A 19,916-nucleotide genomic window follows, 5' to 3' on the forward strand; every position below is an offset into this window, starting at 1 on the left:
TATTGACAAACCACAATCCTTCTGGAAGAATGTCCTTTGGAAAGATGGTTCAAAACTGGAGCTTTTTGGCAAGTCAAATCAGCTCTATGTTCACAGACAAAAAAATTGAAGCTTTCAAAGAAAAGAACACCATACCTACAGTGAAGCATGGAGGAGGCTGGTTATGCTTTGGGGCTGTGTCTGGCACAGGGTGCCTTGAATCTGTGCAGGGCACAATGAAATCTCAAGACTATCAAGGCATTCCGGAGCGAAACGTACTACCCAGTGTCAGAAAGCTCTGTCTCTGTCGCAGGTCATGGGTCCTCCAACAGGATAACGATCCAAAACACACAGCTAAAAGCACCCAAGAATGGATAACAAAACATTGGACTATTCTGAAGTGGCTTTCTATGAGTCCTGATCTTAATCCTATCGAACATCTATGGAAAGAGCTGAAACTCTCAGTCTGGAGAAGGCACCCATCAAACCTGAGACAGCTGGAGCAATTTGCTCAGGAAGAGTGGGCCAAACTACCTGTGGTGCAGAAGTCTCATTGAGAGCTACAGAAAACGTTTGAATGCAGTGATTGCCTCTAAAGGTTGTGCAACAAAATATTAGGTTAGCGGTCCCATCATTTTTGTCCATGACATTTTTATTTGTTTTATTATTTACAATATTATGTTGAATAAAAAATCAAAAGCAAAGTCTGATTTCTATTAAATATGGAATAAACAATGGTGGATGCCAATTACTTTTGTCAGTTTCAAATTATTTAAAAGAAAATTGTGCATTCTTCGTTTTCTGTGGAGGGGTACCAACAAATTTGAGCACGTCTGTATATACATGAATGCATACAGACATTATTATCAGCTCTTATTGCAAATTAAAAACATTTTTATAAACGGATTGAAATAAATTGATAAAATATTAAAATGATAAATTTTATTACATAAAATAAAATATTTATTTTAAAATTTTATACATGTATTTGAATCGGTTTATAATTTTTTTTTTTATATAAAATATTCTAAATATATATGTACTATAGTATGTATAATTAATTACATAATATGAATATATTTGTAACTGCATACAATGTAACAGCATAAAATGTAAAATGGGACACTGGACCATCCTCATTGAGCCCTCTTAAGCTAAATGTTTTATTTTGACCCTTGCATCATAGTTTTTTTTATTTTTCTCCTCTTCCAGGATGTTTTGAATAACCTTGGCTCGTCTGAGTTGGATGAGGATGACCTGATGCTGGATCTTGACCTCTCTGATGACCAGCGAGCTCACCATGGTATGTTTTTACCAGACTCCAGTTGCTCTCTCTCCTTTTACTTCAGACTCTGCAACATGTATTATGACATTAATTCTCATTCATATTCATGCTGTTATATCTCTGAATGTCTTGTTATAGAAATGACACGTTCTTATAATAGCAACATAGCTTGAAAAAATTATTTTTGCCGTAGATATAAAAAGATGAGACCTTATTTCCCCACCCCTCCCCGCGCCCCCAATTTTAGCCGAAGAAGACTTGGGCTAGTCTTTAGATTTTAATATCTTGTAAAATATTACACCATTAAGTTATGCATGCATGCATGCAGTTGTGGATTAGTCATGTAGTCATCTTAATTTTCCAAAATGTTCTGATAGTTTTCTGGAGGACTTACATCAGCACATACGACTCTACACGTTAACATGCACCACAGGCAAAGCCTATCTAGACAAATAAACTCTGCGGATGTCATTGCTGATATTTGCTAAGGCATTTGTTTTTGCAAGAGAAGTAAATATCGCAGCGCTTGTGCATAAAGTCATTTTGGCATGAATAGTGGTTCTCATCTGGTTTTGCTTCAGGACCCAGATTTACACATTCGACAAGTGGCAACCCAAAAAAGTACTACATTTTGTTTGTATAAACAAAATAAACCCTATATTTCAAGGAAATAAAGAAAGTTGAAGCTAGTTATTATACAGAGGCTTTTTTTCTCCTTGATTTGCTATTACAGCCTCACAGGAAGATTCCAGTCAATCCTTTGCATCATGCCTCAACCTGCTGCCCTCACCCCTGGAGGCCTCCACCGACCGGACCCCTGGAAGAGAGCCCAGGGAGCCCCCACTCAGGTACCGTTTCCTTACTGGAGCTTCACTGGGAACCTTTCAATTTCACAGACACACTGTGAACATGAATGCTTCGATAGGGGGAATAATGTAACATGCCCTTTTAATGACTCAGTAATGGGGTTTACCTTGTTGCAAACCACACAATGATCGTCCAATTGCTTCATGAACTGAATAGAATTGCAGAGCTCAACAATAAGGATTTTTCTGCTGGCCCAGTCAGATTTGTAGTTCAGATTATTACTTACCTGTCAAAGTCTTTTAATCTCTCCAAGGCTGCATTAATGTGAATTTTTTTTTTTTTGCAGCCATTACTCCAGTCTTCATTGTTCCTTTAAAAATCAGTCTAATATGCTGATTTGCATTAAAGTAATTTTTTTCTTATTATTATCAGTAATGAAAATTAGAAATCATGATAGAACAGGGTTTCTCAAATCTGGCCCTAAAGGGCTGCTGCCCTGCAGTGTTTAGCTCAAACATTTACATTTTACATTTATTCATTTAGCTGACGCTTTTATCCAAAGTGACTTACAATTGCTATATATGTCAGAGGTCGCACACCTCTGGAGCAACTAGGGGTTAAGTGTCTTGCTCAGGGACACATTGGTGTCTCACAGTGGATCAAACCCTGATCAAACCACCTACCCGTTACTCTGAAAGACAGTGGCTGTGTCCGAAACCGCATACTCTCTTGAGTAGGTAGTAGGTACTTATTTTGAACCACTAAAAAAGTATGTTCTAGTATTAATGTGTGTAGTATGAAGGAAATCTGGACTTACTACATTCACCATGTTGTCATTATCATGTGACCTACCAGCATCTGTTGCGTCGCTTCACTGCCATTCATGGGATAGTAAAGTGTCCATCGTATGCACACTTCAGAATCTCACCGGAAGTAGTAGGTCATCTGGGTAATTTTTGCCTATTCTTTTGAGTACTGTGAATTTGGACATACTACTTTTGTCACATACTGTTTTTCGTTTTTATATAGTAGGGAAGTATGTCTTTTCGGATGCAGCCATTGATTAGCTGGTTCACTTCTCTTTTATTAGGGTTAGGGTGATTAGGGTTAATACAGGGCCAGATTTGAGGAACCCTGGTTATAACGCACTGCGTAAAGGGGTAGAGAGAAAAGGCTTTAAAGGACCTAATAAAAAAACGGTTGGGGTAGTGAAATCCCCAAAAAATAATCACTCCGGTCAATAAAATAAACAGGTACACAGGAGCTAAGCAGAGAAAACTGTTACATTTATTAAGAAATTAGCAATGGAATAAGGAGCATGTCTTCAGGGTGACTGAAGGCCAAAATGACAAACTAAACGAATATAAAAAGAAAAAGGGATACATTTAATGACCTAGTCAAACAGCAAAATAAAGAACAGATGGCTTGGCTAACTCCCTATTAAAAACAAAGCACAAACAAGTTCACCCAAAGAAAGCTGCAGGACAGGAGAAAGATCCAGGAGCTCACAACCAGAAATGAGCTCTCCTTCGAGTGTCAGCTGCATTCTTATAAAGACCACGCCTCGACTGAACAGCCAATGATGGTTGTGCACCCCATCATCTGACAACCTATCAGAAGTCAAAGACGGAACAAGAAAGAAAAGGGAGAGAGAGAAAAAACACAGCTCAACAACACAAATACAAGTAACGCAGGTCGTAACACTGGTTTAGAGCATGGAGCAGCTTCTATTTCTTTTGATAAATTTAATCTGTCTTCCTGAAAAAAAAAGAAGCTTTTACACATATATTATGTATGTGTCAGTAAAGAAACTAAATTGTTTTTTTCCCCCCCTTATTTAATGTTATTTACATTTATAAGCTATTTAATATTAAACAAATATTTAGTATTTAACAATTTAATTAAATTGTACTAAGCTGCATTGCAGTAAGCTGAAAATGATATGCACCGGCGCAAAAGGGCAAGTGACAGATCCGAATATCTCTCAGCTTTAGCCTGAACTGTTGGGATGTTCTTATTGTTAATCCCTCAAATTAATAGAAGACTTGATGTGGTCATAAAATAACAGAAAACAATTAGTCAGCACTGCAGTGTAGAGACATTATTAAATTCATATTTTCTAAGTCAGCTCTTTTATAGAAAACATTCAGTACTTTTTATGTTTAGCCTGTACAGGGACAGTTAAACTAAAAATGAACATGTCATTCTTTACTCACCCTCATGTCGTTCCAAACCTCTGACTGTTGAATCTGTGAAACACAAAAGATGAAATGTTGAAACATGATAAAAATGTTTGTGTTTTTACTAAAACACTTTCAAAATATATTTTGTGTTTGACAGGAGAAAGTGTAAAAAAAGTTGCTGCCTTAAATTAAGTACAATCAACTTGGATAATCTTGTATACAATTAAAAGTTGAAAATTGCTTAACTTATCATGAGTTAAAGCAATGTGCTTAAAACATATGCTGCTGTGCTGTCATTACTTATTGATCATATATTTTTTTAGTGTACAGGTCGTCTGTGCTTCTATTTATTAGGTATGTTACAGATATATGCAAGGAAATGCAATAATGTTTATAAATAACTGGTATTTCACCGAAGAGATGTAACCGAAGAGAAAGCCAGAAATCTTGCCTGAACGTGTGAACAGAAGCTTGAACATTTACAGTATTAACCGAATCTTTGACATCTTTAGCCATAATGTAAATCGTAATGGATGATATATTGATGAAAAGAAGTTTCCGTTTACAGTTGTGATTTGCACCCTTTCTGTATGTGTGCTAAGTCTATTGTGCAATTCTGAGTATTTTGATTTTAGAGCATCACTACTGATTTGAGGGATTGTCCTACTATGTTAAAGAGAAGCACAGCTTTAGTCAGATTTGATGCATTTTGATTAAATTGATTCACCGAGTACCAAGTGAACTACAGCGATGGCTAACTAGCACGCCAAGTGTTGTGGCAAACACAAGAAATAAAATCATTTTCACGTTGATGTGAGATTTAACTAATTTATACAGTTAGGTTCTCGGCGGATGTTAGTCCTACTTCCTCCACTGTTTTGCATCTTGTTCCCTAAACTATCAAACTTTCTCTGATCCATTGACAAGGGCATTGACTGCACCGACAGTTTGTTTGATTTGATAACGTTCTCTCAAACTCTCAGTCTACTCTGACTGCTGTCATTATTCACAAGGATGAAACTGAGTCATTTCAGAACTGGATGAATCCCATGTGGACACAGAGCCAATTATATTAGCATGGAAATTAGCCTAGAAAATTGAATACATTTCCTGACCTTATAATTATTTGTACAGTTTTTAGAGCATGCCCCAAAATGGAGTTTTTGAAATGATTACAGAATATACCCGAACCACTACATGTCAACTACTTGTAATAAGTTCTGTATTTGTTTTCTAAATAAGTAGATTTCATTTTTAAATTCAACACCGCAGTGCCAAATATTACCCTATATTGCTGAAAGGTTATGAGAAGTACTTTTCCAGACCTACACTATCATATGACATTTTATAGTGTATTTGAGCTACCGTATGCCTCATAAAAGGCATGCTGCTTCTAGAAAACGTATTTTCGCCTTGTCAGCAGGTGGTGATTGAATGACCTTGTCTTGATATCTTTGACACAGTTTTGAATGAGATTTCTTACTGAGTAGCCCTGCAAGCTAGTTTTATTTTGGTTTATGTTACATCTAAGGAAGTTCTGTATTTTCCAAATTTATGGCTCATCATGTTAAAGATCTCACAATTTGTGCTATGATTGTCCGACCTTGTTTTTCTTTTTCATCGTCAACCAGGCTGTTTTTTTTTATGCTGTGCTAACTAATTTCATTAGTTCTTATTTGTGACTTGATATGGTATATTAACAGCATTTAAAATGATAGTTCAACCAAAAATAAAAAAATCTGCAGAGGTGAAAAGAGTAATAAAATATTCTACTCAAGTAAAAGTACTACTACTTCAATGAAATTTTACTAAAGTACAAGTAAAATTACCGGTCTAAAAATCTACTCAAGTAAAAGTAAAAAGTAGCTCATTTAAAATTTACTCAGAGTAAAAGTTACTGAGTTACTTTTTTAACAGCGGGGGTGGGGGACTCTCCTGTGTAGGGTTGTAATGGTATGAGATTTTCACAGTATGATAACGTCTCAGAAAATATCACGGTTTACAGTATTAATCAATTATTAAATAAACTGCATTATTAAATTATGGTTTATTATTATTATCATCATCAGTTAAAATGACAGTTAAATTAATGAAACTGGGTTTTTTGGTTGAACAAATGCTTTTTAATTATAACAAACTTGAAACCATTTGTTTGTTTTGTTTATTAAAATTTCAATAAAACATGTCTAATCAATTAAATTCGATAATTGATAATGAATTAGATTAACAACGCATTTTTAACATTAATTATTTATTAAAATGTTTAAGAATAATATTGTCCTATGAAATGTATTTTATTCAGAAAATGAATGTTTTTTATGATTTAATCCAAAAATTATCAAAAACGGTGGTAATCAAATGTAAATTTAAACTTGTGTCCTTTTATTTTTTGGGGAAGCGCTGCAAAAACAGATTTACTTGGGGTCACTATCGACTTTTAGGTCCTCGCAGGCACGGAATCTGGGTGTTATCCTGGATGACTCTTTACAATTTGATAAACAGATTTCTTTAGTAGTTGGGTCCAGTTTTCACCAGCTCCGTCTGCTTGCAAAAATTAAACATTTCCTTACTCATAAGACTTTGGAGATGGCAGTGCATGCATTTATGACGTCACGTCTTGACTATTGCAATTCGTTATACTGTGGCATTTCTAAGGCCCAAATTGCCCGTCTCCAGTTAGTTCAAAATGCTGCCTCAAGATTTCTGTTGAAAAAAGAAGAGAAGGGATCACGCCACTCCACTTTTAAAGGCCCTTCATTGGTTGCCAGTGCAATTTAGAATACATTTTAAAATTCTCCTATTTGTTTTTAAATCACTGCACTTTCAGTCACCTGGCTACCTATCTGACCTGCTGCATCAGTATATCCCCTCAAGAAGCTTAAGATCTGGAGAACAGAATCTTATTTTTATTCCACATTTGAGACTTAAACGCAGAGGTGACCGTGCCTTTTCGGTAATCGGTCCGCGCCTCTGGAACGACTTACCAGTGGAAATTCGATTGGCTCCGAGTTTGACCATTTTTAAGTCTCTTTTAAAAACTAATTTGTTCTCTTTGGCATATTAGGATTGTAGTATTGCCTAGTATGGAAACCTTGATGGACCAGAAACTGTATGCCTTATAGTGGATTGCGCTCATTTAATGTTCTTTTGTTCTGTTCTTTTGTTGTGAAGCACTTTGGTCAGTCTGCGACTGTTTTAAATGTGCTATATAAATAAAGTAAACTTGAAACTTTACTAAATTAAACCATGGACAAAAAATATATTTCTTTAAATAATGTTTAAATAAAATGTATTATTATTGTTGTTATTATTATTATTTTGAGAAGTAAGCTACGTTCTATTGTATGCCTACAATAGAAATATATTTCTGTCATAATTTCTCCTAGTAAAACCGAGCTTTTATTTTGACCGGTTGTAGTGAAGACCAAAAGTGTAAAAAAGTGTTTCAAAGTGTATTTGACTATGGTTTTTCTCAAATAAAATTATGAAAATGCTCATTAGGCGTTCTCTCAGAGAAGCTCTGGAAATGTTCATGTATTCATATCCTCAAATTGTTTGTGAGACGCTGAAAACACCATGTCACGCATACTTGAGTATGTAGGCCTAGTAGACAAAGCAGCGCAGCTCAGCAGAACAAATAGGTTTACATGCAGTGTTTTTGTGCTTAAATATTCACAGACCATGTCGCGATTGGATTTATTGCACAGTTCTACTTTCCATGTATTCATCCATCCATTATTTTGCGTGTTTTACGTGACATCTGCGTTAAGTGAATAATTCCATTTTCATGACTGGATTCCGGGATTCCATCTGCATCACGTAAGTCATTCGACCTTAAGTTATAATCGGGACATACCTTTATCTGCAGGAGGGATGGTGTCCGTCCTATGTATCCTCCTTTTGCAGCCATGCACTTTGCGTCCACATTTTTTGCAAATTGGATATCTATCCTCGAGGACAACCACGCTTTTTTCCTACAAAGTATTTTCATTCTGGCCATAATTCGCTTCATAAGAATTCGAGGGCGCTTTCAGCTTCAGCTTCAGCTGGGTCTGCGTCAGCTTTCTTGCGCGTTTGTTCTCCCGCCCTTCAACCAATGCAGTAGTTTCCGGAGTGTGATTTTTTTTTTTTTTTCTCCGTTGTATTATTATTTTTACTCAGTAACGGATATGATTTCAAATGTAGCGAAGTAAAATACTTCAAACAAAACGTACTTAAGTAAAAGTAAAAGTACAGATTTTAAAAACTACTTAAAAAAGTAGAAGTAGGCCTACACAAAAAAACTACTCAATTACGTAACGCGAGTAAATGTAATTCGTTACTTTCCACCTCTGAAAATCTGTATATATTCACTCACCCTCATGCCGTTTTAAATGCCGTTTTTCCCCCTTAAACAACAGTTCATAGTGTTCAAAAAAACACAATGATAAAAGTAGTCTATATGACTTGTACACGATATTTTGAGTTTTCTGTATGAAGCTGTATGATAACCTAAATTTGAGTTTTTCCTCTCACAGTTATTTACTGGAAAACTTCCCCACAACTTTGTATTGTGTTTGGAATGAGATGTGAGAGACAGTTTAAAAGTGAGACTTTTTGAAAGAAATTAATACTTTAAGCAAGGATGTATTCTATTGATCAAAAGTTTTTTAAATTTATGAATGTCTCTATTTAAAAAAAAATGCATTTTTTTAATGTTCTCTCATGAAAGAATCCTGGAAAAAATTCACCACACGGTTTCCACAAAAATATTATGAAGCACAACTGTTTTCAACATTCATAATAATGTTTCATGAGCACCAAATCAGCATATTAGAATGAATTCTTTAGGATCATGTGACACTGAAGACTGGAGTAATGATACTGAAAAATCAGCTTTGTTACAGGATTAAAACATTTTAAAATATATTACAAATAAAAAAAAAACTGTTATTTTAAAATAATAATATTTCGATTACTGAATGTTTGATCAAATAAATGCAGAGGCTTCTTTCAAAAACAAAACTTCTTTTCAAAAAAGTCCTAAACTTTTAAATGGTAGTGCATTTGGATTTCATATTTGGGTATGACACTCATCTGAACGTGTGAAGAATAACTTAAAATTCAATCTCTTCCTCCCACAAAGCTATGATATGGCTTCTGAAGAATATAGAGCACCAGTCATGGTTTTTTCTTTTATTTAGTGGAGCTCTGCCAGCCATAATCGCCATGAACTATTGTTGTATGGAAAAATAATGTATTCCATAAAAGCAGCATACTGCTTTGGAACAACATGAGTGTGAGTAAATAATCTCAAAACTTTCATTTTTGGGTGAACAATCCTTTTTCTCTCTATCTCTCTCTTGATTTTAGCATCTAATAATTCACCCAGCCTTGAAAATAATGAAACTCAAAAGAAGTAAAGTAGTTGGCTTTTTCTCATATTTGTCAAATTCATCATTCAGGGTTCTTGAAAGATGCATTGGATTGCAGTATAGTGTCATTATGGTGGGGAGGTGTCAGCTAGTATAGATGTCTTTAATGGACAGTGGCTGGGAGGCCTGTTTTCTGCTGTGAGTTAGCTCAGCTAGAGTTGAGGATGCACTGTTTGATGGGCTATAATCCTACACCCCTGACTAAGTGACAAGATATATTATCCCAAGGCGAAATCTGGGCTGTTGGTGTGGAAAACGCATCAACCGTCAGCTAGACTGATGCACGGCAGCTCGTGTTATGTTTTTCTCGCTCAGCGACTCGGCGCTAGCCAATTTTACAGCTCTGAAGAGAGGCAGAAGGAAGTGTTTTGCTCTGTGAAGAGAGGCAGAAAAATGAAGCTATAGGAAGAGCTGAAGGAAGAGCTCAGTTCATCTTAACAGTTCTGCCATAGATGGAGTAAAGGTTTATGAGTTTTCTCTTATATAGCTTTCACACAGAGAGAGTCACAGTTTAAAATAAAGGAAACCCAAATCAAACTAAAAAAAAAATTTCCTCCATTTTGTGTGGAACAAAATGACCAAGTCTTTATTGCAGTTTGATCTGATTTAGTCAAACTATCAGCAAGGTCATCTGAGGAAGAAAGAAATGTAATTGTTCATGAGACCCATTTAGTTTCCTTGTACACTTTCTCTAAATCATATTTTGCTCGTCTTTTCTTTAAAGGTGCGCTCAGTAATTTGAATAGCTAGTTGATTTGTTGGCCAAATAGAATGCTAATTCGTGCCCAACAGAATATAACAGAATAAGTTAGTAATAATAGGTTACAATAGCAGTTTTTGATTAATAAGTGCTCAGTGAATTAAACAATCATTGCAGTTGTTTGCAACTTTTTTTTAAAGCACACACTCCAAAAAAATTCCATTTGCGGTGTGACAATGTTCATGTTGGATCTAAATGTGAACATCTCTTCAAGTCATTTAAATCACAGATTTTATTTTACTCATGAATTTAAACCATATTTCTTAACTCAGAACTCATGAATTAGAGAACATGCAAATTCTTTACCAGGTTTAATACTAAACTGAACAGCTCAAAATAAACATACTACTGCTAACTGTACTACTGCTAATAATATAATTTATATAATTTGTCATCATAAATGCATTTATTTAAATGGTTAAATTTAAATAACTATTAAATTATAATTAATAATGATATTTACATCAAATGTATTTAGTACTAAGATCTTCTATTATTTAATATTACTATTTAACAACTACTACTGACATAATTACAACAACAATAATAATTATTATAATGTATTAAATGGCAAGATTATGATGAAAATAAATAATAATAATAATAATAATAATAACATTATTGTTCATTTTAATTTGCAATCTAGAATAATAATAAATATTTCATTTGTACATATATGTACATATTAATATATAGTAAGAGAGTAAAACCTCTTAAAAATTTAAAGCATAAATCAGTGGCGGGCCGTGCATTTCACACCTAGGCCTTCTGTCCTACCTGAATTAATAACTTTTAATAGTGTAGCAGTGCAAAGACTCTATAATTGTTGTTTTTATTTTGCACCGGCAGTTATTGGGTTAATGCGGTGAGTTTGGAAAAGGCCGGTAGGTAGAAATGAGCGCGTGAGTTCGGCTGGTGCGTTTGTGTACAGTTGTTCTTGCGTTCCGATTATAAGTTCAGAAACGGAGCCTCCCTTATCTTGTCGTTCAATGGTTACAATAGTATGGATGTTTGAAAAAAAAATTAAGTTTCGATCATAAATTTAAAAGAAAAATTAAGAAGAAAATCATATTCACCACGGGGAAAAAAGCATTATACTCACCAAAACTACTGATTATTTTTTACACAAAATCCATCCTTATTTCTTTCCTCAGGAAGACTTAAATTACTCTGTTGTACAGGCTATCTGTGCGTTTCAGTTCCAACAATAACGAGTCTAATGCTGAAAGTCGAGTGCCGTCATATTTCTAGCATAAGTTTTAATTCGCTTTAGAGAGTGTCTGCTCGACAGAAGCAGTGGACACAGTCACCGCATAACCTGACGATGTGTAACGTTACAGCTGTCCCATGCTCTCACACAGAGTTTTGAACGAAAGCAATGAGATCAGCGGGACTTTTGCCTTCAAAATCATTCGTGGCATAACTTACATTAGTCAGTTTTTACCCGGACAGATCGAGTTCTGTGACTCTGCGTTAAGCTCAGGCTGAATAAGGGATTTTTTCCGGTAGGTTTGAACCTGCTGGGGGTCGAGGAGGGAAAGAAACATTAATTTGTGGGTTGAAAAACTATTAAATCTACAGGAATATATTTTAGTTTGCAGTTCGCTACAGATGCGGATAGCCTACTGACAACCAGTAATAGTACGCGCTCTGAGCATCCAATCAAAGAACGTGAAAATGCCGACGTTATTGTATGCCTGCTAGATGGCCCCGTTGCAGTCAAATCGAAATCTGATTGGCTGATTAAATCTGAATGCTTATCTGATTGGTTAAAGCAACGGTTTCATTGCCATTCGTTGTAAGCTACAGGCGCCCGCACTGTCGATTCTGAAGGCCTGAAGGCAGATTTCTTTGACCCTGGCAACGCATGATGGCTGAAATATGATTGGATAAAAGCGCTAAAATAAACATACACTACTGGAAGCAGCGCAACCAAGAGAAAAGCTATAAAATTAAGAGAATTAACTATTGGGAATAATTTAATACTCATTCATGGAAAAAATATATTAAAGTGCAAGTCAGTGATTCTGATAGTGTTTAGGCCAGCAGAGAAGGCCTTGCTGGCCCTGACGGCCCACCACTGGCATAAATATAAAAAAGTACACTGAGATGAAGAGCCTGCAAAAACGACTACTTTATCATTAAAAAAAAAAAAAAAACACACAAAAAAAAACCTACGGAGTGCACCTTCAGCCCAGAGAGAGAACGCACAAACACGGAGACTCAAAACTCAGGACCAGCTGGGCTCTCTCTTCCTTGTGTCCTTCAGGAGCAGGTTTGTTTCAGCAGGGGGCAGAATCCTCAGCTCTCCGCAAGCTGTGGTCTTCCACAACAGAAGGCAGCATGTCTGGCCTTGTGCTACTTTCCCCAGTCTCCTTACCCAAGTCTGTCAAGGTGATTGGAATAAAGAGAGCGAGAGGGGATGTTCAAGAAAACTCAGGTGTGACAAAAGGTGCGAGAGACTTTTAGTTTGAGCATTACTAATTACTGTGAACCAGTCAGATGTGGGGATTTATTTTCCTGAAGCATGGAGTTGTGGGTGTGACTTATTCCCAACCTTTGATCACGCTCTCGGTTGTGGTGTCATGTCGATTTCTCCACAGTCAGCATGTGTGTGTGTGTGTGAGATCTGGCTCGGGGAAAGTCTTCAGGGGATCTGGCTGAGTCACAGCGGCAGAATCCATTGTCACATGTAGCAGGGAAGCTTGTGACATCACGGATTGGACAGTCTTTGTGAGGCCGACCGCCTCCTCGACTGATGTGCATCCACAAGCCATGCAATGTTTAAACACAAGTGGTTCTTAGACATAAATGGCGAATAAATTCTTTTGAGGTCTTTGACCTGTTGTCTATAATTGTCCTCTACACCAAGTTACTCTAATAGAAAATTAAAAGTCATTACCTAAAGGAGAAAGCTTTGAGCTATTAATTTGTACATTTTTAAATGAACCCCGTATGTGTAAGACAAATGACCCTTCAAACGCATACATATTTGATCAACCAGAAACATTGCTTTAATGTCGAAAAACCGCCCACAACCACTACCACATCCTCTCTGACATCATCGCTTAATTCCCTGCTAGAAATAAATAAACCACAATTAAGCCACAAGGGACGTCACGTAATGAGCAGAATCAACACATTTAAGCTTTTGAGATGTTTGGGGTTGAAAAGTTCAGAATCAACAAACAAACAGAGATGATGTCATCGCTGAGGTTGCTGATCCTGGCCTGAAGCTAGTCGTTGAAATAAAATTGAGTCAAAGTGCAAAAATGAGTTTGAGGGAGATGGTTGATGGCAGTGTGAAAACGGTTGACTTTTACCATTGCTGCCAGAAATCCTTGCATTCATAGGACTTGAGCAGTTTGTTGCAGTCTGTTGTGTTTGTCAAATCGTTTTGCTTAGATAAACAAAATGGCCAGTGGCATAAAGAAATGAGCATAGGAAGAGTGGTCTCTAAATATGCAGTGCTAGTAGTCGACCAATGTAGGTTGTCCTTAATGACCGATACCAAAATAATATTTAGAGAGCAGGATATAATGCTTGCTTTATTTGTTTATATGTTATGAATAATCTTTAAAAAGTTGTTTGCACATTGGGTCAGTGAGTGAGTACTTTAATTACTTATAAAGCTGAATAAAAGTATTAATTCTTTAAAGGATGCTTTAAGTTGATCAAAACAATATTGTAACTATACTGTTGCCATTATATAAAATTACTCGCACTGTGATATACGATTATGGTCACACCGCCAAAATCGGTATGTGTGTGATCCCCTAGTGTGAAAATTTGTCTTTGGCTGGCAGGGAGGATCATGCTAATTCATTTCATACCACTTTTCACTCTCTGTTTCTCTCTCATTCATGCTCTCAATCAAACATGAATGCATCTTGTAGACTCAATTTATACAGCAGTCACTCTCTATATCCTCCTTGTTTCCACAGCAGAAAAAAGGCAACAGTTTTTGGATCCGTCTGATAACTAACTGTTTAGCAAGGGCAGTGAGCATTTCTCTGATCTGAACACTGCTCCTAGAGCCAAGCATTCATATCACTTGTTAAATTTCCAACACGTGTATGCAACTCTGAACATGGGCGGGATTCTTCTCCTCTAGTGCGAAGTTAATATGTGATTAAAAGAACAAAGGGCCAGTCTTGCCTAATGCTAATGAGGATGCTAATGGGCTAATGAGAAAACGGTGCTAATAGATGTAATACAGAACATTGACTCACCTGAGGGAGTCTTTTACATCTGACAGATGCCAGTACAGAACTCCAGTGCTCTGCCTCTCAACAACTTTAAATAACATACAGCCTCTAAATGAGAGCTCATGCAGGGAGGATGTCATCCTGCTAAGCAGAGGTCATATGCATAAAAGAACAAACTAGGTGACAGTGTTTCAGTGGCATAATCAGATCATGGTCAGAAATGAGGTGATAATGGATATTATGTAGTGAGGCGATGCAGGTGACTTAATGATTAAAGTGGAATATGTAGGTGTTACTCTGAGTGTAAATGTTGAGCATAATGAAAACACCCTGAGGTCAGCAGCTTTTAGGTACATCTTGGGACAAAGTGTTTCCCAAGACTTGATTAATAACAGTATTGCCTCTTCTAAATGTAAATGGACTGTGTTATCTCATAAATTATCGTTTGGCTTTGTTCCACAACTTAGTGAGCTACCTACTTAGGCAGCAATTTTAAGACATTGTAGGCTCTATTATTATAAATTAACAAAGGTCATCCACTTGTAAATAGATGATTGGAAGAAATCATAACACTAAATATGGTAGATGTACTCCTGCCTTACGAGCTAATTATATTTTCATAGATGTGGCAACACTTAATAGGGGGGCTGTAGGATTGGAATTTCTGACTAAAGGTCAAAAGAATTTATTCCCGATTTTATTCCTAGTTTTAAATATGTATTGTAATATAATTTGAACTAATATAAACATACAGGCATGTTTAAATTGGGCTGAACATGTATGACTAGAAATAGCACACCTGGAAGTATTGTGAATTTGGCTGCCGAGAAGACTTACTTCTCCAAATTAATTGGGGATAATAAATTAATTTATTATTAATAATTTTTAATAATAATAATAAGGAACTACAGTTTAAAAGTTTATGGTCGGTCAGTTTAAAAAAAAAGTTTTTGAAAAATAGTCTCTTATGCTCACCAAGGCATTTATTTGATAAAAAATGCAGTTAAACAGTAATATTGTGAAATATGATTACATTTTAAAATAACTATCAATGTTGAAAACAGTTGTAAAGATATTTTTTTCAGGATTCTTTTATGAATAGAAAGTTCAAAGGAACGGCTTATATTTGAAATAGAAATAATTTTTAACATTATAAATATATTTACTCTTGATCAATTTAATGCATCCTTGATAAATAAAAGTAAAAATGTCTTTCTTTAAAAAAACATCTTACTGACCCTAAAATTTTGATTACAACACTTGTAATCAAATCTATACATGCGTAACAAACAGTTCAATGTTGTTAAAACTGGACTATTTTAGGCCATCCTTAAAAATATTCTTGTTTGCCGTAACCCGACCGACCCTGTCAAATTAGGACCGACCCAATTATTTATTTTTTTCCCCTTTTAGTCCGACCGACTTGCCGGTTGTAAACTTGCATTAACCGACCGATTTTTTTTTTACTCTTCAAACAACTAATACAAATGCAATAAAATAATATACATTTATTATAGTAAGTATTGTGAATATAAATTGCGTAGGCTACGTTCTTTCTTTTAAATAAAAACCCGTGGCGTCATCTATTATGATTATGTTTACACCATTGGTTTACGCATGTCACACTATGGCCTGTGCGTTCGCTTCGTTTCATTCACTGTCAATGGTTCGCGCTCGGTGATGACTGCGGCGCGGCTGCTTGTGAAATACGTCTGTATGAGCCTACATTTAGTCGCTCATTATTCGAAATTCTTAATGGTCAAATAGGGAATCGATGTTAACGGCCTTTTCTCGGAGCGCGTCCAGCTCGTCATGACATGCCCACCGCGAACGCGCGTCACACAGCAACTGCAGGCTCTGACAAACAAACACACATAAGTGTGGGAAGCCAAACACACCGAAAGGGGGACGAAACGGCGCGGTGTGTTACAGAGTTCGCGCTGCGCTGACTTGTAATCTGCGTGGCTCAATGGACAGAGACGCGCGAGCGCGACAGACTCGACAGCGCAGGAGAAGTGTTTGCTTGCGCCAGCCAATGGTCAGAGCGGCGGGAACTAATCTCACCAGCGCCACGCTGACCAATAAAACAGCACATCCCATACCGAAATGTACTAAATTGCACAAAAGAAAATCGACCATTCCATAATGTGTCAGGACTACTTAATCGGCCTATAGTTTCCTACAATGCGCCTAGCTATTTGACCACACTGATTTCCGTTAATAATAGCAGATGTTTATGGGTCAAATCTCTCACTCTCTCCCTGCAACTTTTTGTTACCCTCCTTTCCTGCCCCTAGACCAGAAAGGGGGCTTGTAACAGTATGGGTCAAATGTAAACGAATGGTGCCAAACGCGCTGTTTTATTGGTCGGCGCGGCGCTGGTGAGATTAGTCATTTTAATTTATTTGTTTCCCTCTGAAAATCCACTTTCATTGAAATCTAGTGGCTCCTTTTGTTTTTATTTTTTTTAATCTGCCTATTTTTTTCCAAATGAATGCAGCTGTAATTAATGCAATAAATATGTTTTTTTTTTACAAAGATTTCAAATTGTTTGTGGTCTATAACCTGTATCAGAATGAGGTTCGCAATGGTGCGCCCGAAGGCATGGGTTGAAGACACAGTCAGTGACGTCACGATATGCAAATTTGTTTAAATTCATACCGACCTAATCACCATGACCAAAATTATCCTTTTTTTTTTACATTGAATCTTGAAAAAAAAAAATATAGACCTACCTACCGACCCTTTTTTTTTTTTTTTTTGCTGTTACTGCAAACCAAAATATTTTTAAGGATGGCCTTACCTTACATTTGTGTATGCTATGTATTTTTGTTTACTTGACTATTGCGTTTTTACCTTGGCTACATGTTAACGGCAAACTATTGAAATCAATTCGAGTCTGAGCATATATATTTGAATGACGAACTGCCTACATATAACTGCTTCAAATCAATCACAAGGCTCAATTTCTGTTAGCATGTTCATCGGCTAAGTGTTGTCACAGTGTGACCTTCACCTCACATCTTTAGATTACTCTAGTTATTGTACCCAAACACAGTGGCTGTTAAACCGAATCATAGAGGCCCTGACATCAAAAATTTTGATTAGTGATTGAATCTATATAATTATCTGATACATAGCTTCTGTCAAGTAAATAACATCCCTTTTCAGACAGAACAAGAGGCAGCATTTAACACCAGGTCTGGGTTTTTAATGTGGCTGGAAATTGCTTGAAAGTGGCAAAATTGAGTCTCTTTTTTTCTGGAAAACATTTCAGAATGGTGTTGAATGCCTCAGGCGTCCAAGCTAAAGGAAATCCAGAGTTGTTAAGCCACAATTTACAATCACTCTTGCAGGGCTCACTCTGATTTCCTTTTTTAAAGAAATAAACACTGTGTTTTTTCATACTTCTGCTTTTGTTATTCGTGTGTGCAGTGATCGATTTTCCATACCGTGCTGTGATAAATTCGTCCGTTGACTCGTGTCACAGTAAAAGACAATATTAGAGGAATCTGTTAGGTGGCGTAGTCAGTTCTCACAGGCAAAAACAAAGAATGAAGCGTGCTTTTGCTGCTGGCTTTCTGTGCAGACACTGAGTTATACAGGCTCTAATATTTTAATGAGTATGTTGAATGAGCACGTCCTCTCCTATGCCATGTCTCAGTGTGAGGATCATGAATAAGTCAGGATTCTGTCTGCTTTCTGAGGCATTTAGCAACACAAGCCATTTATGAAATCTTTCGTAAATTCACTTAAGCAGAAACAATTGAATGTGTACTTCAGTGTACTTTACCAGTCGATGCTATGGATTGAGGAAAAAGAAAACATTACCATTTTTCTGGGAGGATGTTTTAGAAGGTGATATTAATTGACAAGTGTGAGATGGAAAGCTTGTAACCTGCCATGGAGTAGCAAAGGGAAATTTCACTTTCTTCTTGCAGATCCAAGGACACTCACCACAAAGGCCCTGAAATAAACGGCGTGGTAATGAAAAACGACAACAAAAGTGTCAGTTGTTTGTCTGGAAGACTCACTGTGTTTACGGACTCTGCGACTCTCCTGTTGGAGGGGTTCCAGGGAATCAATGCTTAATTCTAATAAAAAACTCTGAGGTTCCTTTTGATCTTCTGCCATTTCTGTACTCTTAAAAAGCATTAATACTTTTTTTCTGACGCACTTGAAATAAGTTCGATCCTAAGCCCAGAAATGTATAAAGACAAGTCTGGAGCTGAATCAAAGTGTCGTAAAGAGGTCTCCAAGAGTGTTTTGTGTAGAACTCTCAATAAGAGATTTCTATTGGTCCAAATACTATGTGCTTCCTTTGAATATATCTTTGATATATACGGTATTGATAAACTGCGGGCTTTTATTCTTTTAAAAATGAAGAGAGAATGAAAGAGATTTTGTCTTGAAAAAAGATGTTGCATTACCCATTAGTCTTTGATTTTGTGTACATCATCCTTGGAAAAGACGTAACCTCCCCCCCATTTAATTCTCTAATATTGATCCCATATGTGAACTTTGTTGTTCAGTCTAGTGTTGTCAAAAAACCCAGATATTTCGGTATGTATCGATACTGAAATATCTGAAACGGTTCCAATACTCCTTTTCTGCAGTACCGATACACCGATACCACCTGCGCGTTCTCGGTCTCATCTCTCTGACAGCGAATTGATACTCACCCGCCTCCTCTCTCACTCATCTCATTTGCTCCCGTTGAATAGTGCTTGTATTGCGCATAATTTTAGTCATTTATCACAGGTTTCGCGCTCGCACCTAAAGCGCGTACAACTGATCTCTTATAAAGCCGGCTCTCAAACAGCTCGCGAGTACCAAATTGACTTTTTTCATGGCTTATCGTGCTTAAACAGTCAAATGCATTCAGAATTATGTCAAAATGTCGGTCCTGCCTAAGTATTCAGATAAATACAGTCAGTTTTGGAACGTAAATAGTTTAGAGAAAATGCATGTTGTGTAACAGTATATTGGATCTGTGCATAAGCCTTTAAAGTGACAGCAGCCTAATATTCCTGATGCTGTCTGTCATGTTAATCAAAGAACAAAAGACAAAGAGAAAATCACTTGCTCCTCTTGACTGAATAACTTTTGTAATTTGAATTGTAAGCATTAATCTGTATTTAATTTTTATAATAAAAATGATCTTGTGTTATGTTACTGTACTTTTGATTTTCTGTAGTATTCTTTTACCCAAATATACTGTAAAACCCACCTGAAAAACTTAAAGCCATGTTTCTTTCATTTGTTTCTTTATTCTATTTG

At 36.4% G+C, this 19,916-nt stretch overlaps 1 protein-coding gene across 2 annotated transcripts in view; it reads left to right on the plus strand.

Moving 5' to 3' along the window:
• The window catches only part of ccser1 (coiled-coil serine-rich protein 1), an 88,336-nt gene that overhangs the window by 23,148 nt on the left and 45,272 nt on the right, over window positions 1–19,916 (plus strand). For both annotated transcript variants that reach the window (XM_056237446.1, XM_056237447.1), the window contains exons 4-5: window positions 1,192–1,282; window positions 1,998–2,112. In XM_056237446.1, the coding sequence (XP_056093421.1) occupies window positions 1,192–1,282; window positions 1,998–2,112 (206 nt within the window). The remainder of the gene's footprint in view (window positions 1–1,191; window positions 1,283–1,997; window positions 2,113–19,916) is intronic.

Source organism: Rhinichthys klamathensis, unplaced genomic scaffold (genome assembly GCF_029890125.1).
Source record: "Rhinichthys klamathensis goyatoka isolate OS25496 unplaced genomic scaffold, OSU_Roscu_1.1 h1tg000487l_1, whole genome shotgun sequence".
NCBI classification, from domain to species: Eukaryota; Metazoa; Chordata; class Actinopteri; order Cypriniformes; family Leuciscidae; genus Rhinichthys; species Rhinichthys klamathensis.